General features: G+C 37.1%; 1 protein-coding gene across 1 annotated transcript in view; it reads left to right on the top strand.

The window, feature by feature from the left end:
• Nucleotides 1-30: 30 nt before the first annotated feature.
• The window catches only part of SAMTOR (S-adenosylmethionine sensor upstream of mTORC1), a 79,427-nt gene continuing 51,535 nt past the window's right edge, over nucleotides 31-27,922 (top strand). The window contains exons 1-2 of the mRNA XM_005887433.3: nucleotides 31-336; nucleotides 17,855-17,996. Coding sequence (XP_005887495.1) covers nucleotides 177-336; nucleotides 17,855-17,996 — 302 coding nt within the window. The 5' untranslated portion in view covers nucleotides 31-176. The remainder of the gene's footprint in view (nucleotides 337-17,854; nucleotides 17,997-27,922) is intronic.

The raw sequence follows: 27,922 nt of genomic DNA, 5'->3' as shown, positions 1-27,922 counted from the left end.
CAATCAGCTTGTGCATTTGAGTAAGTGGCCACCTCCTAGGCAGCCGCTCTGATTCCTCTGCCTCCTCCCGCTGCTGCCTCCGCTGCTGCCTCCTCCTTCCCCACCTCCTCCGTCAGGCGGGCGTCTGCGGGGGCCCGAGGGGCGGCGGCGGCGGCGGCGGCGGCGGCAGCAGCGATATGGAGCCGGGGCCCGGCGGCCGAAGCGCTGCTCGCGGGCACGGGGCCGGACCCGCGAGCACTCCGCCGCCTAGGGAGCAGGAGCGGAAGCTGGAGCAGGAGAAGCTCTCCGGGGTGGTAAAAAGCGTCCACCGGCGGCTCCGCAAGAAGTACCGGGAAGGTAAACAGCGAACGGAGCGGGGGGAAGGGGAGGCCTCGTCGCCCCCGGCCCCTTGTCAACCTCTCCCCTCCCCCAAGGGGCCACCATTACAACCTGAAGGAGCTGCACGTCAGCCCCTGCCAGGGCCGCTCTCTCAGGCCAGGACGCCCCCTTCTCGGTCGAGTCCTCGGTTCGGCTTCAGGCGCCCTCCTCCCGCCCCCTTTTCTTCGAAGGCCCTTCAGGAGAGTTCCAGGCCTGTGAAGGAGCCGAGTCCCCACCTCCCCCATTCCCTGTCCCCAGCCTGGGTGCTGAGATTGTTGTCACCACACACAAGCACCCAGACCCTCAACACAGGAGGTGGAGGTCGATCGTTACGAGAGACTAGAAGCTAAAACACGAAGTCAGGTAGAAATCCATTCGAGAAAGATGGACTGGAAGAAGCGCAAGTTGACCACCCTGCGCTTTGATCAGCCTGTTTGATTTGTTGCCGCGTTTGACCCCTTCTTACTACCTCATTCCTGCGGGTTTAGCCCGGGCCGGAGCTTCCTCGCATTGGCTTCCAGGGCTGCGAAGTCAGCAGGCCTTTTAGCTGACTGGATTTCACCTAAGGGGGAGGGGCTCCATCCTTGCCACCCCCCGCCCCCCCATCCCGTTCTTTAAATGCTGGATCTTAGTGTTTATTTAGGCGGGAGAGAAAGAGATCTGGGGCAGATTCTTAAAATATTCTTTAGATATGAATAGTATGTAACGACTAAGCCTCCAAAGGGTACCCCGCGAAACAGGCCATCGCTGGGAACCCCTCTTACGGAAGATCTTGAGCAAAGGAGAAGCCATAGTAGCTTTTGCTTGGGCCTGAGAAGTGTTTATAGTTGGGATCTACAGTTATATTTGGTGTTTTAAAATACAAGCTTTTTTACAGAACTATTTTATAAGAAACTGACAGTGAAAATTCCCAGTTTTTTCATATGCTCAGGAGACATTTCTTCTAAAGATCAAAACGAGGGATAATTTTCTTGGTTTCTTCTGGTTTTAGCTTAATTGCACATTGAGAAGTCAGCAGTCTTCTAGTGGTTGTCTTATACTTGGTTAAGCTTGGATTAGAAGCAAACTTATGACAGTGGGAAGGAACAGATAGCTAAGATAATGTTACTTTTGAGTTACAAACACTTTTCAATTACTCTGGAAGAGTAAAACTAAGTATCTTTTGTTCTTTTGAATGTAGGTGATGTGTTTCATTTTTCAAACTTTAAAGTTTTTTTCCCCTTGACAACTCAAGGCTCGATTTTTTAATAGCTGCTTAAATAGTAATCCTAAAAAATAGCCTATAGTTATTGTTTAATAGTTAGCAATAGAGACTTATCAGGCATATTGAGACATTGAAATTTGTTTTTTTAAAGAATGCTTTAACCCCAACCCACAATTTATTCAATAATAAGTAGTTACTATAGCAACGATTGCATCATTCTTGATATTCAGAGAATGCACTTACATAATGGCATTCAATAGGTTCTTGTGTTGTTTGGAAAAATGAGGAAATAAATGGACACACTTTATTGTGTATTTTGTGCAAACTTAAGTACCTCTTTTTAAAGAAAAAAATGGATAGCATATAATTCCATTTCCATTTTTACCTTTTTAAAATAATTTGATTATTCGTTATTAATTCATTCAAAAATTAGGTGTCATCATGTCTTCAAGTGCTGTTTGTTCTCTCTTAGTTCCCGCATGTTGAAGCATGTGTTTAAGCCTGAATATTAACCAAGAGAACACTTGTTTATAACGAGAATTAGTATTTGGAAGTTACCAGAGCTAGGATAGATACATGTAGTTCATAAGTGAATGATACAGTTTGCTTTAGGGCAGGTAAAGTCCTGGCAGTCTGTAAGCATATGACTGAGACTGTTCTTTAGGTGTTTTTTTTTTTTTTTTAATTTTATTTTATTTTTAAACTTTACATAATTGTATTAGTTTTGCCAAATATCAAAATGAATCCGCCACAGGTATACATGTGTTCCCCATCCTGAAACCTCCTCCCTCCCCATACCATCCCTCTGGGTCGTCCCAGTGCACTAGCCCCAAGCATCCAGTATCCTGCATCGAACCTGGACCTGGACTGGCATCTCGTTGAATTCCACCAATGATCTAGACTTTTCTGGGTTTTAATGATATACAAAGCCCCATCAGTGAACTAGCAAAGTAAAAGGTCCTAAAAAGCATGCCCTTTCTATCTTTATTTCTGACATGTAGGTCAAGACTTGTGATTTGACAAAAATCTGTGAAAATGCCACCTGAAAAAGTCTGATTTTTCACATAATAATACCAAAGAAGTAGTGCTTTATTAATTTAGTGCTTTACTTTGAGGTCTTACTATCATTATAGTGTCATTTGCAGGTCTTCTCTGGTTATAAAATAATAATACAAATGGTGCTGTGTCAGGTTACAAAGGCCTATTTAATCAGTAACATGCCTGTACTGTAATACCAATAATTATGGAAACTGTACTCCTTTTATAACAATATTCCTATCAGAAAATACAGTGAAAATTCCAGCATAGAATCTTTGAATGTTAAACTAGAAGGAACTTTAGTGATTCCCAAACATGAATAAACAGTAAACTCATATGGGTACCTTTTAGAAAATTACTCCATTCCACCTCAGATGTACAATTTCAGAACCCCTGTCAATGGTGCTTGGAAATTTGTCAGCCAGATTTTCAAGTGATAATCTAAATGACTTCCTTTGTTTTTACACATGAGTGAGCTGAGTCCTAAAAAATAGTAAAATAACTTGCTTGAAATTTGGATAGTTCATCATTAGCACCAAACATATTTTATGAGATTTTAACAGATTTTATGAGATTAATGTTCCCCCCCGCCCCCCGCCCAGTTCAAGGCCTAATGGTGTCTCCAAATGTTCTTGAAGTGGGAGGGAAAATGAGAAGCATGAAGTAGCCCTAAAATTTGTGTTGGGTAAAAGGATGTAAATTGATGAGAATGGGGCAGTCCCTGGAGTAATAGGTATGATTTGCTGAGTTAGAGCTATGTGAAGCGTGGGTTTCTTCTGGAGTGACGACATCAGAGAAGAAAATAAATTGGGGTAGAATGAAGGAAGAGGCAAAACATTTCACTAGATAGTAAAAGACAGGAGTGAGACCTGGATAATGAGTGTAGTGTTGGATAATACAGTTTTCCCTTTCCTTATCTTTGATAGTGGAATTGAAAATCAAGCAGGAATAATACTGAAAATAAGGTTGGTAGAAAAAAGTTTCTCTCCACCTTTCCTAGTGCATTTCTGCAAACTGATGCTTGTTGTGGCAATGAGCAGGCTTGTGGTCGGGGGTCCTGGATAAGATTGTGAAGACTAGCACTTAAGTTTAACGCACTCTTTTCTTTTAACACTTTTCCTCTCTCTGCTCCATTTTACTGCCTGTCCTCTGTCAGCACTTAGAGATCCTTTGCCTATTTGTATAAGAGTAAAGTGAGAATTGGAGATAAAGGTCAGTGTTGCAGGCAGTGTTGATATCTGAAGTAGTTACCAAAAGGAAATGGTGAGGAAATGTTTAGCAATGGAGATGAGAAGGAGTGTTTCTAGTGTCAGTCATTTATAGATAAAGGATTGAGTTTATATAAATGGAAACCTTTATTTTTTTAACCTATTTTGTGAATGTCTTTAGCAGTTTTCATCAATTTAATTGTCTCTGAATTTACTTTTTCTGCATGCCAAAGCGGGTTAAAACAGTTTGTCACATAGATCCGGGCAGGTTATCAGTCAGAAAAATATTAAAATGCATGTTAACCTGTTAACAATGATCTTCTCAAGACGTAGGATAATGGGTGATCTTTATTATACTTTTCTACATTTAAAAAAATCAGTGTTACTAGTAGCAGTGATAATATTTTAAAAGTAGTTAGAATAAATTGGATAGGTTACTGATACTGAAACAGAAAAGAAGAACACAGAATAGGTTGATTTTGTAGACTAAGTCAGGAAAATGTGTTACAAAGGTTAACAGCTGTGAGCAGCATTTTAAGAGTCAGCTACTAAATAGCCTAGTATAGATGTTCAATTCTTATTGATTATTCAAATTATTCTCCTTGTTTAAGACAAAGGATACTGCAACAGCAGTTTAGGATAAGCTGCTCATTTGTGATTGATTTTTCCTTAGCATACAGCTAAAACAAGAGAATTGTAGGGGGAAGGGAAAAACCTTTGATTTAGAAATAATTTTAAACTAAAATCAAAAGGTCTAAAAGTGAAAGAATAAATGTATTATTAGCATTTTTTCATGAAACAAAGTTTTGAAATTACTTTTAAAATTAGAATAACAGACTGTGTTTTTAGTTGCACTTTCCTAATTTTTTTCTCCTTTGGGGGCTTTCAATACTGCTTTAAGTTACTGACCAACTCTTTGACCCCAAGACACTTTAACAGATTCCCTTTGTTTTACTTTTTTTTTTTTTTAATCAAGTGATGTTTAACTCTTTTTTTCTTTACATGTTCTTTTCTGATTCTGATACAGAATCTGAAAGCACTGTTTTTTATCGATGGAATCTTTGCTCAATCACCAAATGAGTAAGTTGAAAACTGTCCACAGAAAGGAGAGTCTCCTAGTTGCGTTAGGAGAGTTTGAACTGCATTTCTAGCAGGGAAAGAAAAATGAAAAAAATATAATAATCAGTCACTTCATGGGAAATAGATGGGGAGACAGTGAAAACAGTGTGAGACTTTATTTTGGGGGCTCCAAAATCACTGCAGATGGTGATTGCAGCCATGAAATTAAAAGACGCTTACTCCTTGGAAGGAAAGTTATGACCAACCTAGATAGCGTATTCAAAAGCAGAGACATTACTTTGCCAACAAAGGTCCGTCTAGTCAAGGCTATGGTTTTTCCCGTGGTCATGTATGGATGTGAGAGTTGGACTGGGAAGAAAGCTGAGCGCAGAAGAATTGATGCTTTTGAACTGTGGTGTTGGAGAACACTCTTGAGAGTCCCTTGGACTGCAAGGAGATCCAACCAGTCCATCCTAAAGGAGATCAGCCCTGGGATTTCTTTGGAAGGAATGATGCTAAAGCTGAAACTCCAGTACTTTGGCCACCTCATGTGAAGAGTTGACTCATTGGAAAAGACTCTGATGCTGGGAGGGATTGGGGGCAGGAGGAGAAGGGGACGACAGAGGATGAGATGGCTGGATGGCATCACTGACTCGATGGATGTTAGTCTCAGTAAACTCCGGGAGTGGTGATGGACAGTGAGGCCTGGAGTGCTGCGCTTCATGAGGTCGAAAAGATTCGGACACGACTGAGCGACTGAACTGAATTGAACTGAACACTGGAAGATAAAGGGAACTTAGATAAACTCAGTGAGGGACACATAGTAACTATTGATTTTGTTATTTTTAGTCACCTTGTAGTAAGGTATCTTTTTAGGAAATTTTTACATTTTAAAATGTAAAAATCAACAGTATTGGTATAGATCCTTTGATTTTGGGGGAAAAAAATGTAACAACAAATCACTGCAGATGGTGATTGCAGCCATGAAATTAAAAGACGCTTACTCCTTGGAAGGAAAGTTATGACCAACCTAGATAGCATATTCAAAAGCATATGGGTATCAACCTTGATTCCACATTAGTATTGCCTGTGGAACTTTATGGAGCACAGGCATCTGTATTATTCTAAAACTCTGTAGATTATACAGTGGGCAAAGGAGTTGAACACCTAGCTAAAGTACAATAGATTGAAGTAGGAAGGAATCTAGATGAAAGTAAATCAGCTAGGAGACTTACACCAATCTATTTTTTAAAGGTTAATAATAGTATAAGTAAAAGTAGTGTTCATGAGAATAGAGAAGGATAAGTCAAATACTTTTTGAAAGTCAGAGTGAACAGTTTTAGTGAAAGTAAAGAGTCGATGATGCCAAGATTTCTTGCCTGGAAAGATATAAGTAGCCATTTCCAGCCAGTTTGTTGAGATGGGGGCATGGAGGAAAGAGTAGTTAGGCACGTTGGCTTGTCATATGGTAATGGTAATGATTTAATTCAGATGTATCTCTTGGTAGTAAAGGATTGGAAGCCCTCTTTTAAAGTTTTGAGGGCAGATGAACAGCCCAATGGAGTGATGATAATGTATAACGGAGGATAGACTCTTGGAAGATACCAGTAGTATCTTACTGGTTTTACATAAGTAAGTAAGTATGCTCCTTTATGCTCCCAAGATACCATTACCTTTCCTTTATTGTAGTTATCACTTGTGTGCGTGCTCAGTTGTGTCCAACTCTTTTGCAACCCCATGGACTGTAGCCTACCAGGCTCCTCTGTCCATGGGATTTCCTGGGCAAGAATACTGGAGCAGGTTGCCATTTCCTCCTCCAGGGGAATCTTCCCGACCCAGGGATCAAACCCACGTCTCCTGCATCTCCTTGCATTGGCAGGTGGATTGTTTACCACTGAACCACTTGGGAAGCCGGTAGTTATCACTTACCAGGTCAGTTATCTGTCTTTCCCACTAAATTTAGTTCCTTGAGTAGGAGTCTGCCTTTTTATCTTTATGTCCCTAGTATCTAGCACCTTGCCTTGTAGATAAGGCACACACACAAAAGAAGGAAGCTGATATAGAATATGTCCATGTGGTTTGAATCTAATCTTTTTATATTCATAATTTTAAAATTTTAATTTTCAGTACAAATTTTTTGTAATGAATTTATGGTCATATCTTAAGTGAGTATATTAGATTAATTTAGCCTTTTGAAATGGTCCATATTATCATTATTAACATCAGTCCACTTTTTAAATTAAAATTGTCAGTAGGGAGTATAGGTAAAAAAATTTTTTTCTCAAAAAATGTGAACTAATAAGGACATTGTGTGTGGTGTAAGTGTCTGTGTGTGTGTTGGTATGATAATAATTTTGTATATGTCTTTGTATTTATTTATATACTCTAACTTCACACACAAAATTTTTCAACCCCAATACTCATTTCCTAAATTTTTGAGGTGAAGTTTGTGCTGGTTTTAAAATCTAAACATCTGAGAACCACTGATGTCAACTGTACTAATTTATTGTGCTTTATGTGTAGAATCACTGATGCTCATTGCACAGGTTATTTTAGAACCCCATGCCTTTACAGGGACATCTGAGTATTACTTATTCTCATTTATACAGAGATTTCTCTATTTATATGGAAGTTCCTATTCCCAGTTACATAAAAATTAAGTCCCAGAAGATTCTCCGTAAGTCCTTTGTTTACACTAAATGGGATCTGTGTGGCGATATGCATTTAGGTAAAGTTGTTTCACAAGGGAATAACAGATACTGATTCTAACTTTTCTTGATTCTTTCCATCTCTTGTATAGGGTGTATTCAGTGTTTACAGTTTGAATTAACTTTTCATCATAAATATGTTTGTAATAAGAAACAGAAAATGCACCATGGTTCAAATTATATTTATAAATGTGAATTTTTATCCATGCAGTTTTTTGTTTTTGAATTAAATTTGGCTCTTCAGTTTGCCCCAAGCCTCAGTTGCTCTATATATTATTTCACCAGGCTTTTGAGTTTACAGTCTTTCCATAAACCCTTGGTTTTAAGCCATGACTGCACAGTGGATTCATCTGGGGAGCAGTAAAATAAATGACCAGTTCCCACTTCAGACCACTTAAATAAAACGTCTAGGTGAAACCATTGTGTAGCCAGAGTTGAAATCGCTGCCAGGAATCTAACAAATAATGCAGTTGCAGAGGCTAAATCACTACCACCCAGAGACTAAGTAATTGCATTTGACTGACAAAAGACCATTTGTTTGTGGCTAGTAGAGTCAGTGTACTTTGCTTTAGTGCAAAGCTTTGTTCGTATCCATGAAAGTTCATAAATTAGAAACTCATTATGAGAAGCAAGGTGGTACAGTGGTGAGGAGCATGGACTTTGGCACTTGACTGCCAGGTTTGATGTGTACCTTTGAGAGGGTTACTTAATCTTTCTGTACTTCAGTTTCCTTGTCTGTAAAGTAAAATACCTATCAAAATGGGTTGGTATTAGAATTAAATGAGCTAATATTTGTAAGGTACTTAAACAGTATCTGGCATATAGAAAGCATTATTTGTGTTAAATACATACTTTTAAAGATAAAAGGTATAATTGTAACTACCACCTGGATGCATTTAAGGGTACTGAAGATTGAATGGTTCCTGGAATTTCTATCTAGACTGTTCTATAGTGTCTTTCTTCTTCAGTAATAGGATTGCTGAAGCTTTTGTTCTTTATCTTTTTTTTTATTTTTGCCCCCTTTGCTTCCTATATTTCTGTTAATAACATTGTATATGAAAGATCCAACCTTTTGAGCACATTAGAATATTGGATTTTTTCCCTCATCAGAGAAATGACTAGTAGCAGCACGTTAAGTGTAATATGCAAGTTTTTCAGGTGGTTCCTTTGTTTGATTCTCAGGAACGCGTCAACATCAAACATCTTAGATGTTTTTGTGCCATCTTTAGGTTTGATCCAACATCCGCTGGATCATAGAAAAAGCAAGAGAGTTCCAGAAAAACATCTATTTCTGCTTTATTGACTATGCCAAAGCCTTTGACTGTGTGGATCACAATAAACTGTGGAAAATTCTGAAAGAGATGGGAATACCAGACCACCTGATGTGCCTCTTGAGAAATTTGTATGCAGGTCAGGAAGCAACAGTTAGAACTGGACATGGAACAACAGACTGGTTCCAAATAGGAAAAGGAGTTCGTCAAGGCTGTATATTGTCACCCTGTTTATTTAACTTCTATGCAGAGTACATCATGAGAAACGCTGGACTGGAAGAAACACAAACTGGAATCAAGATTTCTGGGAGAAATATCAATAACCTCAGATATGCGGATGACACCACCCTTATGGCAGAAAGTGAAGAGGAACTCAAAAGCCTCTTGATGAAAGTGAAAGTGGAGAGTGAAAAAGTTGGCTTAAAGCTCAACATTCAGAAAACGAAGATCCTGGCATCTGGTCCCACCACTTCATGGGAAATAGATGGGGAAACAGTGGAAACAGTGTCAGACTTTATTTTTCTGGGCTCCAAAATCACTACAGATGGTGACTACAGCCATGAAATTAAAAGACGCTTACTCCTTGGAAGGAAAGTTATGACCAACCTAGATAGCATATTCAAAAGCAGACATTACTTTGCCAACAAAGGTTCATCTAGTCAAGGCTATGGTTTTTCCTGTGGTCATGTATGGATGTGAGAGTTGGACTGTGAAGAAGGCTGAGCGCCGAAGAATTGATGCTTTTGAACTGTGGTATTGGAGAAGACTCTTGAGAGTCCCTTGGACTGCAAGGAGATCCAACCAGTCCATTCTGAAGGAGATCAGCCCTGGGATTACTTTGGAAGGAATGATGCTAAAGCTGAAACTCCAGTACTTTGGCCACCTCATGGGAAGAGTTGACTCATTGGAAAAGACTCTGATGCTTGGAGGGATTGGGGACAAGAGGAGAAGGAGACGACAGAGGATGAGATGGCTGGATGGCATCACTGACTCGATGGACGTGAGTCAGAGTGAACTCCGGGAGTTGGTGATGGACAGGGAGGCCTGGCGTGCTGCGATTCATGGGGTTGCAAAGAGTCGGACACGACTGAGCGACTGAACTAACTGAACTGATGACATATTTAATAACTGAAAGGTTGCACCTTTTGACCTTTTTCACCTATTTTGCCTACTCCCCAACCCCCTGCCCTTAGGAACTACCAGTCAGTTCTCTGCATCTATGAGCTTGATTTTTTTTTTTTTTCCCTTCTTATATTCCATGGAACTCTGTCTTTTAATCCATTAATGAATGTACTGTTTTTTCCTAGTTACTGTCTTTTCATTGGAAGTAACTTATATTGAATATTCTTTAGTTATGGCATAGGCTTATGAAGGTGAATTTAGTCAATAATTACAGTTTAATCCTGAGAGTAGGACCAAGTTTCAGAATAATTTGATTCATTGATTTTCATGCTGAATTTGGTTTCACAACTTTAAGTTGGCATCACTTGTGTTTTGAATTATCAGTTTTTTAACTAGTGTTTTTAAAAGTCTAAATGTAAAGAAAGAATATAATAAATAGTCCTGTTAATGCAAACTTTATTTTAGAATTTTATGACAATCACGGGACTTTAAAGATTTGGCAGAGCTTTAACTTGATCTTAAAATGATGTATTTGAACAAATGAATACTGATGTCTTCTCTACATTTATTATTTTAGTCTGACTAGAAAATGTTTATTAACAATTAATGTCAGGTTAGGCTGCAGAACATCTAAATATAATTTTTGAATTGCCCAGATTTCTCTGTGCAATTCTTCCCTTTTCTTCCCTTCCCTTCCCTCCCACCTTCTCTCTCTCTCTCTCTTTTTAACTAAGATTTTTATAGATGCCTGTAAGAAATAAGTAAGAAAATAGGTTATTAATCACAATGATTTTGAGTTGTCACAAGTGCCAGTATATAAAAATCATTATTAGGCTAATTATTAATTAATCGAAAGCACTGATTGATTGAACTTAAATACTTAAGCATTTCTTGTTGAGTAGATCTTTGATGCAGAACTCAGGAAGTTCTTCATTCTTCATTTACCTTTTGATAAAGAAATATTATCATTTTAAATAAGATCATCTTTTAAGTCCAGTTGACATATTAACTAAAAGGTAGCAATAATAACAAAAAATCCTCAGAACTGAGTTTCAGCATACTTTTTTGCATATGTAGCTCACTGGTCAACCTTAACTTTTTTTGACTTTTAGAACACAAATCATAAATTACTTTGAAAATATAGTGCTTAAAAGGTAAATAGCATCATTTTGAATGGTGTAAAAACAAACAATGGGCTGTTGTGAAAAACATGGGATTGTCCCATTCTGTTTTTAATAAATTAATTTATTTTAAAAATAAGTTTCAAACAACTAATCTCAAAAATATACAAGCAACTCCTGCAGCTCAATTCCAGATAAATAAACGACCCAATCAATAAATGGGCCAAAGAACTAAATAGACATTTCTCCAAAGAAGACATACAGATGGCTAACAAACACATGAAAAGATGCTCAACATCACTCATTATCAGAGAAATGCAAATCAAAACCACAATGAGGTACCATTTCATGCCAGTCAGAATGGCTGCTATCCAAAAGTCTACAAGCAATAAATGCTGGAGAGGATGTGGAGAAAAGGGAACCTTCTTACACTGTTGGTGGGAATGCAAACCAGGACAGCCACTATGGAGAACAGTGTGGAGAGTCCTTAAAAAACTGGAAATAGAACTGTCATATGACCCAGCAATCCCACTGCTGGGCATACACACTGAGGAAACCAGAATTGAAAGAGACACGTATACCCCAATGTTTATCACAGCACTGTTTATAATAGCCAGGACATGGAAGCAACCTAGATGTCCATCAGCAGATGAATGGATAAGAAAGCTGTGGTACATATACACAATGGAGTATTACTCAGCCATTAAAAAGAATACATTTGAATCAATTCTAATGAGGTGGATGAAACTGGAGCCTATTATACAGAGTGAAGTAAGCCAGAGAGAAAAACACCAATACAGTATACTAACGCATATATATGGAATTTAGAAAGATGGTAACGACAACCCTGTATGCAAGACAGCAAGAGAGACATAGATGTATAGAATAGCCTTTTGGACTCTGTGGGGGGGGGGATGCTTTGGGAGAATGGCATTAAAACATGTACAACATCATATAAGAAACGAATCGCCAGTCCAGGTTCGATGCAGGATACAGGAAGTTTGGGGCTGGTGCACTGGGATGACCCGGAGGGATGGTATGGGGAGGGAGGTGGGAGGGGGGTTCAGGATGGGGAACACGTGTACACCCGTGGCAGATGCATGTTTTTGTATGGTAAAACCGATACAATATTGTAAAGTAAAATAATAATAATAAATAAATAAAAAAAGTTTTCATGGGTATTCTGGAAAGTGGAATTTTCTAGTAACTGAAGGCTAACTATGTTTTTTGTTCAACTTTGTAGCCTCCAGACATGCAACATAGTGTTATAACTGGTAGTTTGGGTTTGGTAACTTGAATAAATACATGATTTAAAACTTCTGGGTCCGGAATGGCTTATGTGAACCATAGGGAATATGTCAGGTTTATATCTCTATGAGAACAGATACCACATTTTATTACATGTCTTCTCCCTTTTGTTTGATGCCAGTGCTTGCTCATTAACTTTATTATTCTCTGTAGTATTTAACATAGAGTACTTTTTCAGCAAATCTGTTAAAGAAAATGAAAAGTATGTATAATTGCATTTAGTCTTGGTTATATATTAAATGTACTAACTATTAATCATGTTATTCTCAGTATCAGCATACTTGGAGAATCTGGAGACTCTTAAATGTTAGTGAAAACATTAAATTGAAGTTTGCAAACAGTTTGAGTTTATAGGCTTAACAGACAAATTTGAATCCTTCCTCAAAATTTTAGTAGAGCAAATGTTAATTGTAAGCCTTAAAACTTCATAAAAAATTGTCAGCATTTAAAGAGAATTTTGAATATAGTTTCACAGTATACAATGACATAGTAAGGACTCAGAGAATTTATAGTAGATGCCTTTGGTGGCTCATGCGTGTAACGTAACATTGGTCTCGGGTGTGATGGTCAGATACTGTGAGCTCAGAGGGACAAGCCACGACAGAATCCCTATTTAAATGCTGCTTTCTTTTCTGCTTTTCGGCTTTTTCCAAAACTGCTGGAGCCCACTGAGGGCATGCCCTTTTTCAGTGCCTTAGTGTAGAGTAGAAGTACTCTTAATTAATGGGGGATAGTTACTGTAAAATAAATGCTCTAGCCTCCCATCCTTTGGGTGCACAATTCCTGAGGCACACTCTATGCTTCTGTGTTGTCCACAGCAGCAGCCTCAACAGTGCATCCTTGTATTAGCATTTTCTCCTCTCTCAACTTGTTTTCCGCAACTCCCTCACTCCTGTCTCCTAGGGCTCCCTTAGTTGTACCTTTTGTAAAATCTAAACTAAGTCTTGAAAAAAGGAAATCTTTTTAAGTTAAACATCAGTTCAGTTCAGTCCAGTCGCTTAGTCGTGTCCGACTCTTTGCGACCCCATGAATCGCAGCACGCCAGGCCTCCCTGTCCATCACCAACTCCTGGAGTTCACTCAGACTCACGTGCATCGAGTCAGTGATGCCATCCAGCCATCTCATCCTCTGTCGTCCCCTTCTCCTCCTGCCCCCAATCCCTCCCAGCATCAGAGTCTTTTCCAGTGAGTCAACTCTTCCCATGAGGTGGCCAAAGTACTGGAGTTTCAGCTTTAGCATCATTCCTTCCAAAGAAATCCCAGGGCTGATCTCCTTCAGAATGGATGGGTTGGATCTCCTTGCAGTCCAAGGGACTCTCAAGAGTGTTCTCCAACACCACAGTTCAAAAGCATCAATTCTTCTGCACTCAGCCTTCTTCACAGTCCAACTCTCACATCCATACATGACCACAGGAAAAACCATAGCCTTGACTAGACGGACCTTTGTTGGCAAAGTAATGTCTCAGCTTTTAAATATGCTATCTAGGTTAAACAGGTTTTCCCAAACATATATGATCATAGAACCTTTGTTCGAATGGACTTCTGTTACCAGAAAATATAGTAAGTTTACGTATTTACTTGTAATATGTACATTACATAGGACAGTGAAGCTTACATGTTCAAACAAAGGGTCTTTTAGAATTGATAATTGTTGTTTAGTTGATAAGTCAAGTCTGACTCTTTGGAACCCATGGCAGCATGCCAGGCTTCCCTATTCTTCACCATCTCCCGAGTTTGCTCAAACTTATGTCCATTGAGTCAGTGATGCTATCTAACCATCTCATCCTCTGCTGCTCCCTTCTCCTATTGCCTTCAATCTTTCCCAGCATCAGAGGCTTTTCCAACGAATTGGCTCATCGTATCAGGTGGCCAAAGTATTGGAGCTTCAGCTTCAGCATCAGTCTTTTCAATGAGTATTCAGGGTTGATTTCCTTTAGGTGGATCTCCTTGCAGTCCAAGGGACTCTCAAGAGTCTTCTCCAACACCACAGTTCAAAACCATCAATTCTTCAGTGCTCAGCCTTCTTTATGGTCCAGCTCTCACATCCATACATAACTACTGGAAAAACCATAGCTTTGACTATATGGACCTTTGTCGGCAAAGCGACGTCTTTACTTTTAAATATGCTATCTGGCGGTCATAGCTTTCCTTCCAAGAAACAAGCATCTTCTAATTTCATGGCTACAGTCACTACCTGCAGTGATTTTGGAGCCCAAGAAGAGAATTTCTGTCACTGCTTCCACTTTTTCCCCTTCTATTTGCTGTGAAGTGATGGGACCAGATGCCATGATCTTACTTTTTGAATGTTGAGTTTTAAGTTCTTTTTCACTCTCTTCTTTCACCCTCATCAAGAGGCTCTTTAGTTCCTCTTCATTTTCTGCCATTAGAGTGGTATCATCTGCATATCTGAGGTGGTTGACATTTCTCCCAGGATTCTTGATTCCAGCTTATAACTTGTCCAGCCCAGCATTTAGCATGATGTACTCTGCCTGTGAGTTAAATAAACGGTGAGAATATACAGCCTTGCTGTACTCCTTTCTCAGTTTTGAAACAGTCAGTTGTTCCATGTCCAGTTCTAAGTGTTGCTTCTTGATCCACATACAGATTTCTCAGGAGACAGGTAAAATGGTCTGGTATTCCCATCTCTTGAAGAATTTTCCACAGTTTGTTGTAATCCACACAATCAAAGGCTTTCATGCAGTCCATGAAGCAAAAGTAGATGTTTTTCTGGAATTTCCTTGCTTTATGATCCAGTGAATGTTGGCAATTTGACCTCTGGTACCTCTGCCTTTTCTAAATCCGGCTTTTACATCTGAAAGTTCTCAGTTCAAGTACTGTGAGAGCCTAACTTGAAGGATTTTGAACATAACCTTACTAGCATGGGAAGTGAACATAATTGTCCAGTGGGTTGTACATTCTTTAGCACTACCCTTCTTTGGGATTGGGGTGAAAACTGACCTTTTCCAGTCCTGTGGCCACTGCTGGGTTTTCCAAATTTGCTGACATTGAGTGCAATACTCTTAACAGCATCATCTTTTAGGATTTGAAATAGCTCAGCTGGAATTTCATCACCTCCACTAGCTTTGTTCATAGTAATGTTTCGTAAGGTCTGCTTGACTCTACACTCCAGGATGTCTGGCTCTAGGTGAGTTGACCACACCATCTTGATTATTCAGGTCACTAAGACCTTTTTTGTACAGTTCTGTGTATTCTTGCCACCTCTTCTTAATCTCTCCTGGATCTGTTAAGTCCTTACTGTTTCTGTCCTTTATCGTGCCCATCCTTGCATGAACTGTTCCTTTGATACCTCCAGTTTTCTTGAAAAGATCTCTAGTCTTTCCCATTCTGTTGTTTTCCTCTGTTTCTTTGCATTTTTCATTGAAGAAGGCTTTATTATCTCTTCTTGCTGTTCTGTGGAACTCTGCATTCAGTTGGATATATCTTTCTCTTCTCCCTTGCTTTTTGCTTCTCTTTCTCTTCAGCTATTTGTAAGGCTGCCTCAGACAACCACTTTGCCCTTTAGCATTTCTTTTTCTTTGGTATGGTTTTGGTCACTGTCTCCTATACAGTGTTATGAACCTCTGCCCATAGTTCTTCAGGCACTCTGTCTATCAGATCTAATCCCTTGAATCTATTTGTCACCTCCACTGTATAATCATAAGGGATTTGATTTAGGCCATATCTGAATGGCCTAATGGTTTTCCCCACTTTCTTTAGTTTAAGCCTGAATTCTACTATAAGGAGCTAATTATCTGAGCCACAGTCAGCTCCAGGTCTTTTTTTGCTGACTATACAGAGCTTCTCCAGCTTCGGCTGCAAAGAATGTAATCAGTCTGGTTTCAGTATTGTCCATTTGGTGATGTCCACATGTAGAGTCGTCTCTTGTATTATTGAAAAAGAATTGACGATATCCATTTCAAGTAACGATGAAGCATCTTGAAAATGATTCTATACCTTAATGAACCATTTGGCATTAAATCTGATGAGTAAAGTCAGGAATAGTTTTATGAACATAATAGATATATTGAAGAATCATTAATCAGTGTATTTGTTTCAAAGACTTTACTTCCTGTAGTCCTACTTAGAGACTTAATAAATAAGTACATCTGAAAGATGTTACTAAAACTGGAGAGTTTTTCTTGGAGAATCTAGAAAAATTTGTTTGCCTGCTTGTTTCTAATGGCCAGTTTTTGCCAATTTGCTATATAACAAATTGAGGGCCCTGTTACTACACAAGTATTGTTTCTAATAGCCATTTATTGCCAGTCTGCTATATAACAAATGAGAGCCCTATTACTACACAAGTATTAGTGATTAATGAAAATATTACTGTATAAGAACATAATCACACACAGAAAAGAGACAGCTTTTCATCCTTTGTGGGTTTAAAAGGAGTATTCAGACCAAGTTTGAGACTGATACACATTCATCTTAACTGAGCAGTGTGTGTGTGAGGGTATGTTTGTACCCTTAATTGCTTTTTCTTGTATTGGTCAAACTAGAAGGATAATAGTTTGGTTTTCAACTCTGTACATGCTGAGCTGGGTGCTTAAAGTAACCAATAAAGGTTTGCAAATTTTTAATAGATAAGTACTGTTAAATTTGAGTTGTTATAATTCCTTTTCTATTTAAAAAAAAACCCAAGTCTTAGTGAAACTGATTGTCTCACCTGGGAAAAGAACGTAATATAATTATCACCCCCCAAATTTGGTTGTCATATTTATGTTTCTAAGTTTATTGTGTCACTAAACAATTGCCTGTACTTGAGCACGTGGCGAGAGAACCTAAATTATGTCTAAGAGCATTGATTGAAGCCACATTGATAATTTTTGTTTACTTTTTTACCATTGTAATTGTTTTAATGTTATTTATTTGGCTGTGGCATTTTCATACCTTTGTTAGAACTCACATTGATTTTTCAAATTTCATGTTAAATGTGATCACTAATTTAATTAAAAAGAAAAAAGGTAGTAGATGGAAGTAATGCTGTGGCCAGATAATGTAGTCACCTTACAATTTTTATTCATCTTATATAGACTCAAAACTTTGGAGAGGTTTCCAGGGTAATTTCTCTAGCAACATTTTGCCCTAGGATTATAATTTTTTAAAGTGTAGTATTCCTAGAGCAAATCTAAGTATATCAATGCAAACGTTTAACTTGCATGCTAATATATGTTGCCATCTCACCTATCAACCTTTTTTAATACAGGACACTGATAAATATGTAGAGATCTAGCGTCACAAATCTGTTTAAAATGGTAAATTTTATTTGCTTATCAAACCATCATGGTTAAAATGGTGAATCTATTTGCATAAAAGAGCTTCAAAATTTATAAAGTTTAAACTTCATGAAATTTTGCTTCATAACTTTGTTTACACATCTTTAATAATTTTACATTATGCTGAAACTTAAGAGCTTGACATATTTTAAGTAAACTTTTTTTTTTCCTTGTTTTTAGTGGGAGATTTTGATAAGATCTGGAGAGAACATTGTGAGGATGAGGAAACTCTTTGTGAATATGCTGTTGCAATGAAAAATTTGGCAGATAATCATTGGGCAAAAACTTGTGAGGGCGAAGGTCGTATTGAATGGTGTTGTAGGTGAGTGTTTCTATGAACTAACATTTTTGGTTTCTGATGTCTCATTTAAATTCTTAAGTCTAAGTAATGCTGTATATGATTCATTGTACCAAAATAGAAATTTTTAGAACAGATGATGTCTTTTAAATAGTTTCTCCCCCTTGCCTTACTTTATCTAGGTTTATTTCATTCATCTTTTTTAATCAAATTGTTTTTCTTTGATAAAACTTAAAATTTTTTGTTTCAACTTTTTAGAAGTATACCTTTAAGTACATTTAATATATTTAAGCATTGGTAGATTTAAAATATGAGATTTAATTAGCACTTGGGTCATTCATAAGTTATAGCATAGAAATTTCTTTAGATAATTATATTTGAATTCAAGTAAAAATTAATATTTTCCATTCTTTAAAGCTGAAAACATCTGTAAAAGTTTCCAATTTCTGAATTTTTATATGTGATTCAGGGTATTCCAACTTTTATATTGACTTTGGATAATGTTTATTTTCTCATAGCAAAGCTTCTAATGTTACAAACATCAGAAAATGGAACACTGCTGATCATTTCTCTCAAGGGGTAAAATTATGAGAACAGATTTGTATGTTGACTGAATTATGAATTCTCAAAAGCAAAACATTATCTGTCTGCTTGGACAATAAGTTTATGGTAACTTTAGGTTTATATTTCAATCCAATTATTTTTTATTCAAAGTTTTTGTTTTAATATCTTTTAAAAATTACATAATAATTCCTATTTCATCCATTCAACAGATAGCCCAGATAAAAATATGTATTTTACTTAGTTCTTTTATTTATTCATTTAATAAATAATTTAAATGTTTGTCCATGTGTATCAGTCACATCAGAGGCACTGTAAGTACATCAACTAAACAGATAACATGCTTGCTGTCATGGAACTTAAATGCTAGTGGGAGTTAGAAGCAAGAAACAATTCATAAACTAAATATATACAGGTCAGAGAGTGGTAAGTGCTATGAGAAAAGTAAAGCAAAAGAAAAAAAAGTAAATAAAATAAAGTAAATAGAAAAGAAGGCCTCACTGAAGTGATGTGTAAAAGACATGAAGGAAGTGAGAGAGCAAGCCTGAACAAGTCCAGAGGCCTTGAGACAGGAGCTCGCTGGCATGTTTCAGAAATAGCAAGGAGACCAGGGTGGCTACAGCAAAATGAAAAGGGGAGAGTGGTAGAACATAAGATAACAAATAGCTAGATTTTGTAGGATCTTGTGGACCATTATAAAGTCAGTGACCTTTATGCTGCATGAGATCAAAAGTCATTAAATGTTTTAAGAAGAAGTAACTGAACTGAACAGATTCTTATTAACATTTAGAAATGTGTCAAGAATTTTTTAAGAATTAATTGTAGTGTTAAGACAGACTATAGAAAAGGCAAGGATGATGGTAAGGAAACCAGTTAGGAAGCTACTACAATAATCAAGGCACAGAGTCACAGTGAAACAGTTTTCTTGGAGAGGGAGAGTGAGGACAGATGGTGTAGTAGGATCAATGTTCACACAAGTGTAATGACTTCAGAGAGGAGCAGGGGCGATGCTGATATATACATTGTGGTGATCATGATGATGTGTAAGAAAGGAGCTGGAAATATGAGGTAGGTGAGGAACAGTGAAAAGATTGGTATTATCAATAGATTGTGGAGCCAAAGAATTATGGAGTTGGGGAACTAAAGGAAGGAGCCAGAATCATAAGAAATGAGATGCTTGGAATTAGAATGTTTGGGTTTTTTTTTTTTTTTTTTTTTGCCTCTTCTAGAGCAGAAATTGGTTATAAATCTGACTGTTCTACGGACTATACATTTTCTCCTTCAAGCTAAGAAGCGCAATTTGAGACATGTCATTTCCCTTGTGACACAAAGTAATAATGTAATCCAATCAGGAAATCAGTACTATTGCTACTGAAGACCATCAACTCTTTGCTCTTAGCAGCACTGTTTTTAAATTAGTATTCCAGTACTTCAGGCCAGCTTTTAGACTTTATTTCAAATACCACTTTGATATGTGGTATTCTCACAGGAGCATTTACTTGTACCTTCCACTTGAATAATGAATCTGCCTCACACTTCACTCTTCCTTCTTTTTCCTCAGATTTCTGTTTTTATCAATAGTTACTGTATCTCCATGTGTTCTGAAAGAGGTCATTTTTAGGTCAAACTGCTAAAAGCAAACATTAATAAGAATTTAGATCAAACTGCCAAAAAAAGAACAGTGGCAAAATATACTAAAAAGATTTTACTATGGGAAGTAAACACAAGAGAGGTTATAGTGGCTTTACCTTAAACTTAAAACTTGGGAGTGAAAAAAGACTTCAAACAATATAGAATTTTGAAATGAGTTATCCATAATTCTAACTAGGGTTATATGTATTTTCTTTCCCTACTGACAATTCTAAGAGGGGAGTGTCAGTCTGAAAGCTAAGATGAACTTTAAGAGGGATTTGATAAAAGTTTGCTTCCAGTATTTATACTTAAAACTTAAGAGGAATTTGATATGTGAAATAAGACTTACTAACATTACCCTGCTGAGATTTTTGTTGACTGTTTAGCTTGAAGAAATTTATACATAAGATTTCCTTCTAAAAATGAGTAAAATTTTATTTGTAATATGAAGTATTTAAGTTGGAAACAAAGTATGATATAAAGCTATAATTGTATGTTTAATAAAAGAATTTCCCTTTTCTAACTCTCCACACAGAGGAAACTATAAACACACCATTTCCTGAACCATTTGAAAGTAAATTGCAGATAACATGCTATTTCATCTCCATTTTCTACATAACCATAATACTGTAAATACATTAAGACAATCATCAGTGATTTCCTAATTTCCTAAAATATCTAGTTCATAAATACAGATTTTTTGTATTATCCCCAAAACATTCTTTATAATATTTTCCCTAAATCAAGGCTCATGTATTGGTGGTTAGATTTTTTTTAGGTTCTTGTTTTTGTTTTCCCTAGCATTGAATTTTTAAAGAAATGTCAGTTGATTTGTAAAATATACCACATTCTGTATTTTTTTATTGTTGGTTCAAAGTGATTACTGGCATTTTTCAAATATTCTACATATCCTTACCAATTTTTCTTTTTGGCTTTTTATTCTATTTTATTATTACCAAGAGAGATATTTTCAAGACTTCTTTTGATTCTTCTATAATAATTTGGCTATTCTTTAAAGATCTCATTTTTCTGTTAAAGTTCTCCATGTTTTCATCTCATCAGTTAATATTTTCCTCCATATAATTTAATTTATAATAGTTATTTTAAGTCCTTGTCTGCTTATTCCAACATAAAGTTAATTTGTGGGTCTGTTTCTTTTGGCCATTTTTTCTTTCAGTCAGGAATCATTTTTTCTTGCTTCGTTGTATGTCTTGTATATAAAAATATATACACTAGCCTAGTATTTAGAAGAGACTAGGGTAAATATTTAAATATTATTTACCCAGAGAAGGCATGCTTTTTTCTGATAGGCAGCTGAGATGAGAGATTGAACACTTTGAACTCATCAGGAGTTAAGCTGAGTTGAAACTGGATTACCTCATTAGATAGTTTCCGTTCACTTCTGGCTTTAAATGCCATGAGAGTGAGTCCTGTCATGTGTATATTCCAGGTGCCATCGTCTAGCAGGACTCTGGGACGCACACCCATGGAAGTGGAGTGAAGTGAAAGTTGCTCAGTCATGTCTGACTCTTTGCAACCCCATAGACTATATAGTCCATGGAATTCTCCAGGCCAGAATACTGGAGTGGGTAGCCTTTGCCTTCTCCAGGTGATCTTCCCAACCCAGGATCGAACCCAGGTCTCCCTCATTACAGGCGGATTCTTTTTTTTTTTTTTTAATTTTATTTTATTTTTTAACTTTACAATATGGTATTGGTTTTGCCATATATTGAATCCGCCACAGTTATACATGTGTTCCCCATCCTGAACCCTCCTCCCTCCCCCCTCCCCATACCATCCCTCTGGGTCATCCCATTGCACCAGCCCCAAGCATCCAGTATCGTGCATCAAACCTGGACTGGCGACTCGTTTCATATTATTCTTTACCAGCTGAGCCACAAGGGAAGCCCAAGAATACTGGAGTGGGTAGCCTCTCTCTTCTCCAGGGGATCTTCCTGACCCAGGAATCGAACCAGGGTCTCCTATATTGCAGATGGATTCTTTACCAACTGAGCTATCAGGGAAGACGCCCATGGAAGAGTGCAGAGAATTTTGCCTTTTTAGTCCCGCTCCAAATCTCCAGTGAGTCCCCTCTCTCCCCCACCTTTTTCTTACTTGCAAAAAGACCTAAGGGGGAAAGCAGGAGAATGGGGAGAACAATCTCTGCATTTGAGTTTCTTAAAGTTTCCAGTCTGTCACATCATTCTAAGCTGCCATTGAAAGCTTGGCTGCTTTTCCTTTAAGCAAACAAAATTCCTCTACTTTGGAAGGCTTGATCCTTTACCACTCACCCACCCTTTCTGCAGATGCTCTAAGTGCCTCTGATCCCTTCACCTAGGAGGGCTTGTCACCTTTTGACATTTAGTTCCATTAGATCTCTTTGCATCCTCAGTTCTCTTGGTTTCTTTTTAATACATTATTTTTTAGATTGTATAGGTTCCCCCCACCCCCGCTTAGTTATAGTACAACAAGGGGCCTCTTGTGACTGTCTGTATCCTAATCCAAAACTAGCTTTGTGTCTTTGTTATGATTTTATTTGATTATTTTCTCATGGTTCCATTAAAATATTTCCTCAATCTCCTTTATTTCTTTTAAAGTGAAAGTTGAGTCTAAAATGTTGATTCAGGTCTCAGATTATTGCCAAAATATTTATTAGGTGGACTGCATACTTCATATTGCATCATGATAGCAAGTTCTTATTCAGGTTATTCCACAGTTAGAGATGCTAAATTTTGCCATTGGGTTAAGGTGGTAACTACTAGATCCTTCCATTGTAAACTTATGTTTTCCTGTTGTAATTAGCAAGTAATGTGTAGATTGGCATTTTTGGCCTGTGGATCAATCCTGTCTCTCAACAGTCTTTCAAGTAACCGGTTTATTTTGTTTATTAAATAAATTACTCCATTTGGGTTGCAAAATGATTTTTTTTTAATCATATCATTCCTTGCATTTATTAGCGGTCATTCTTCTGTAAATAAAAAAACCTTCCTTTATGAAGAGGGAATGATTATAGAAAGGCTAGGTAAAAATAAACATATACTTGTAATTCTTTCTGTTTAATTACCAGTTTTCAATAATAGTTGATTGCAATTGTAACAAGTGAGTTTTTTGTGACTTTGTTTGGTTTGGTTTTTGGTAGATTTTGTTTGTTTTTGGAATATTATTGTAGCCTCTTGGATTGTTATTTATTTGCTTTTTCCATCAGTCTTTGATTTGTCTGTGAATGTGTATGTTTAAATTATTCCATATTTAGCTAGTGGGAGCCTCTTCAAAGCTGGCTTCTGTGTATTGACATTACCTTTGAGCAGTATCTTGGTAGCTATGACAAGATAAATCTTTACTTTCCCAGTCAAGACCTAGAATCAAGGAGCCTTAATTTCTTGTAGGGGAAAATAGTAATTAGAAATTAAGATCTGGGCACGCGATGTACTACTGGGGTGTCCTTTCTTCTAGAATTTTTCAGTGAACATAGTTAAAATATATATAGTCTTAAATTCATAACTGATATTTTCTATTCAAATGTAACATTATAGGTTTTTTGCCTAACTTCTTTGTTTTATGTTTTATCTTATTTCTTCTGTTACACTGAAGGACTTAGTTCTGAATAATATTAATATGTTTGCTTTGTTCTATAGTTCACATAAAATGGTATCAAAATTACAGTACCAGTTTTACTTCTAACAATAAGCTGAGTGAAGTTTAAGATTTCTTTGCAGTTAGTTCTTTTGTCTTTAGAACATAGCTCACTAAAAGAATACTGTGTTTGAAAGTTACTTTAAACAGTTCTTTTGTTTATGGTTATGTTACCAATTTACTATGCAGTTAGTTTCCCTTTGTTTTATGGGGTTTTTTCTTATTTTCTTTTAACTTGGGGAAATATAAGACATGTACATGGTCCAAAAGTCAAAACTTAACAAAAAAAGTTATACTCAGAAGAAGCTCCCTTCCATTTTCTTTGTTTCTTTTTTCTCCTTTTTGCAGAAATTAGCAAATTCATACAATGTGTATACATGGATCCACCCTATCTTATTTCTGCAAATGGTACATGTCATGCACTCTCTTTTGTACCTTTCATTTTTACTTAATAGCATGTCATGGAGATCACTCTATTTGATATTGTATTCAGGATTCTCCAGAGAATCGGCTCGTGTTTGTGAAGGCTGACAAGTCCCAAAGATCTGCAGGATGAGTTGACATGCCAGAGACCTAGGAGAACCAAACCAATGATATAATTCCAATTCTAAGGCCACCAGGCTCGAGATCCAGGAAGAGCTGCTGTTTCAGTTTGAGTCTGAAGGCAAGAAAAATTCAGTGTTCCAGCCCAAAGGCAGTTTGGCAAGAAGAATCTCATACTCTGGGGAGGGTCAATGCTTTTTCTTTATACAGACCTTTTAGTGATTGGATACAGCTAACCTCATTAATAAGAACAAATCTGCTTTACTCAGTCTACCCATTTAATCTTAGTCTTATCTAGAAACATCCTTGCAGAAACACCCAGAATGTTTGACAGATATTTAGGCACCTGGTAGTCCAGTCAAGTTGACACATAAATTGACTATCACCAGTATATAGATATCTTACTCATCTTATGTTACAAGCTTTTTCTGTTACAAATAGTAACAGCTATAATGAATAACCTTGTGTATATTCATTTTGCATTTTTGACATTGTATCTTTGTAGATGTGGAATTGCAGAGTAAAAGAGTAAATACATATGTGATTTTGTTGGATATTGCCACATCACCCTCCACAGAAGTTATATCATTTAATTCCACCAGCAAAGATGAGAATACCTCAGTCATGTGTTTAAAGTTCCCTGTTTTAGTTGTGTCTGTTTCTCCATGCATTTCATGGAGTTTCTGCTTTGTAAAGATGGCTGCTATGATACATAGCACATTGCTTCATTGGGAATTGTGACCTTCAGCATTATAAACTATCTTTTAAAATTCATTTAATGCTTTTTATTTGCCTCCAGCCTTTTCACCAACATCTTGGAAGTCATAGATGAAGCTCATGCTTTCAAAATATCTTATAATTATGATATTATATGAGTTATTACATTCCAAAAGCTTTTTTTTTGTAGTTTTGTTACAAGATGCATAGTTTGGCTAGATATAAAACCTTTGATTCACTTTGTTTCCTTCTGTTTTGAACAAAATGTTGGGCTGTTTAGTCTCCTTTTGTATCTTTTTTCTCTCTTTCTCCCCACCTCCACTATTCCCTGTCCTTTCCCCTTCACTGTATTGAACCATTTGCAAGTCAGTTGCAGAAATCACAATACTTTCGTTCCTGAATACTTCAGTGGATATTATTGCACTTACTTGTTACCCATGTGGTCTTCTTTAATCTAGGAAAAATACTCTAGGGTTTGGGTTGTTCGGGATTTTTTCTTTTTTGGTGTTTTATGACATCTTGTAAAGTCATTATAGACTGGCCCTCAGTTTGGATTTGTATGGTTGTTTCTTTGTAATTAGGTTCAAATTAAGCTTATTAGTAGTAAGAATATCACATAGGTGACATTGTATCCTTCTCAGGGTACTGTCAGGCAAATGATATCTTTTCTGTGTTCATTTTTTTTTCCCTTTCAAATAGTCTTGATTTTGTTTTCTAGCAGTTTAGGTTCACAGCAAAATTGAACAGAAAGTTCAGGTAGTTCCCATATATACCCTGCCCCCACATATGGGCAGGCACACCGCTATCAACAGTCCACATGTAGTGCTACCTTTGTTACAGTTGATGAACCCACACTGACACATCATTATAATCCAAAGTTCATAGTTTATATTAGGGTTCACTTTTGGTGTTATATATTTATGGGTTTTGACAAAAATGTGATCAGTATCTACCATTACAGTATCATACAGAATAATTTCATTGCCCTAAAAATCCTCTGTGCTTCAGCTCTTAATTCATTCTACTCCCATTCTCCTCCTCCCCAAACAACTACTTAGTTTTTTTTTTTTTTTTTTTACCGTCTCCATAGTTCTGCCTTCTCTACAATGTATATATTTGGAATTACAGTATTTAACCTTTTCATATTGACATCTTTCATTTAATAATATGCATTTACGGTTCCACTGTGTCTTTGTTGGCTTGATAGCTTATTTTTTTTTATTGGTGAATAGTATTTCCATTGTCTAGGTGAACCACAGCTTATTTATCCATTCAGCTACTGAAGGATATTGAAGAGACAGAGGAACTAGAGGACAATTGCCAACATTCGGTGATCATGGAGAAAGCAAGGGAGTTCCAGAAAAACATCTACTTCTACTTCATTGACTACACTAAAAGCCCTTGTATGGATCACAGCAAACTATGGAAAATTCTTAAAGCGGTGGGAATACCAGGCCACCTTACCTGTCTCCTGAGAAACCTGTTTGCAGGTCAAGGAGCAACAGTGAGAACCGGACATGAAACAACAGACTGGTTCAAAATTGGAAAAGGAGCACCACAAGGCTGTAGTTGCCATTCTGCTTATTTAACTCCTGTGCAGAGTACGTCATGTGATGTACTGATGTGTGGGCTGAAAGAATCAACAAGCTGAAATCAAGATTGCTAGGAGAAGTATCAGCAACCTCAGATATACAGATGGTACCACGTTAATGGCAGAAAGTGAAGAGGAACTAAAGAATCTCTTAATGAGAGTAAAGAAGGAGAGTGAAAAAGCTGGCTTGAAACTCCGTATTCAAAAAACTAAGATCACTACAGACAGGGACTGCAGCCATGAAATTAAAAGATGCTTATTCCTTGGAAGAAAAGCTATGACAAACCTAGACAGTGTATTAAAAAGCAGAGACATCACTTTGCTGACACAGGTTGGGATAGAAAAAGCTGTGGTTTTTCTGGTAGTCATACATGGATACGAGAGTTGGTCCATAAAGAAGGCTGAGCACTAAAGAATTGTTGCTTTCAAATTGTGGTGTTGGAGAAGATTCTTGAATCCCTTGTATTTCAGGGCAATCAAACCAGGGAATCTTAAAGAAAATCAATCCTTAATATTCATTGGAAGGACTGTTGCCAAAGCTCCAATACTTTGACCACCTGATGCAAGGAGCCACCTCATTGAAAAAGACCCTGATACTGGGAAAAATTGAAGGCAAAGGGAGAAGGGGCTGATAGAAGATGAGATGGTTAGCATCACTGACTTAATGGACGTGAATTTGAACAAACTCTGCGAGATAGTGGAGGACAGAGGAGCCTGGCATGCCATAGTCCATGGGGTTGCGGTCATACAAGACTTAGGAACTGAACCTCAACAACTGAAGGGTATCTTGTTTGCTTGCCTATGTTGGCAGTTATGAATAAATGCTATAAACACCCATGTGCAGGGTGATGTGTGGAAATAAGTGTTCCTTTTTTGGTAAATACCACAAAACTTGATTGTTGGATTACATAGGAAGAATATATTTAGTTTTGTAAGAAGCTACCAACTATCTTCCAAAGTAACTGTACCATTTTGCATTCCCACTAGCAATGAATGAGAGTTTTGTTCCACATCTTCACCAGTGTTCAGTGTTGTTAGTGTTCTGGATTTTGGTCATTATAATAATGTATTGTAGTATCTCATTGCTATTTTAATTTGCATTTATTTCTCCAATGATACATGACATTGAGCATCTTAAGCTTATTTGAAATTTATATACCTTCTTTACTGTGGTGTCCATTTAGGTGTTTTGCCCATTTTTTAATCAGGTTGTTTATGTTCTTAATGTTGAGTTTCAAGAATTCTTTATATATTTTGGATAATAGTCCTTTAT

Source organism: Bos mutus, chromosome 4 (genome assembly GCF_027580195.1).
Source record: "Bos mutus isolate GX-2022 chromosome 4, NWIPB_WYAK_1.1, whole genome shotgun sequence".
Taxonomy (NCBI): Eukaryota; Metazoa; Chordata; class Mammalia; order Artiodactyla; family Bovidae; genus Bos; species Bos mutus.
Note: the sequence above shows the minus strand (reverse complement) of the source record. Positions and strands in the feature narration are given on the sequence as shown.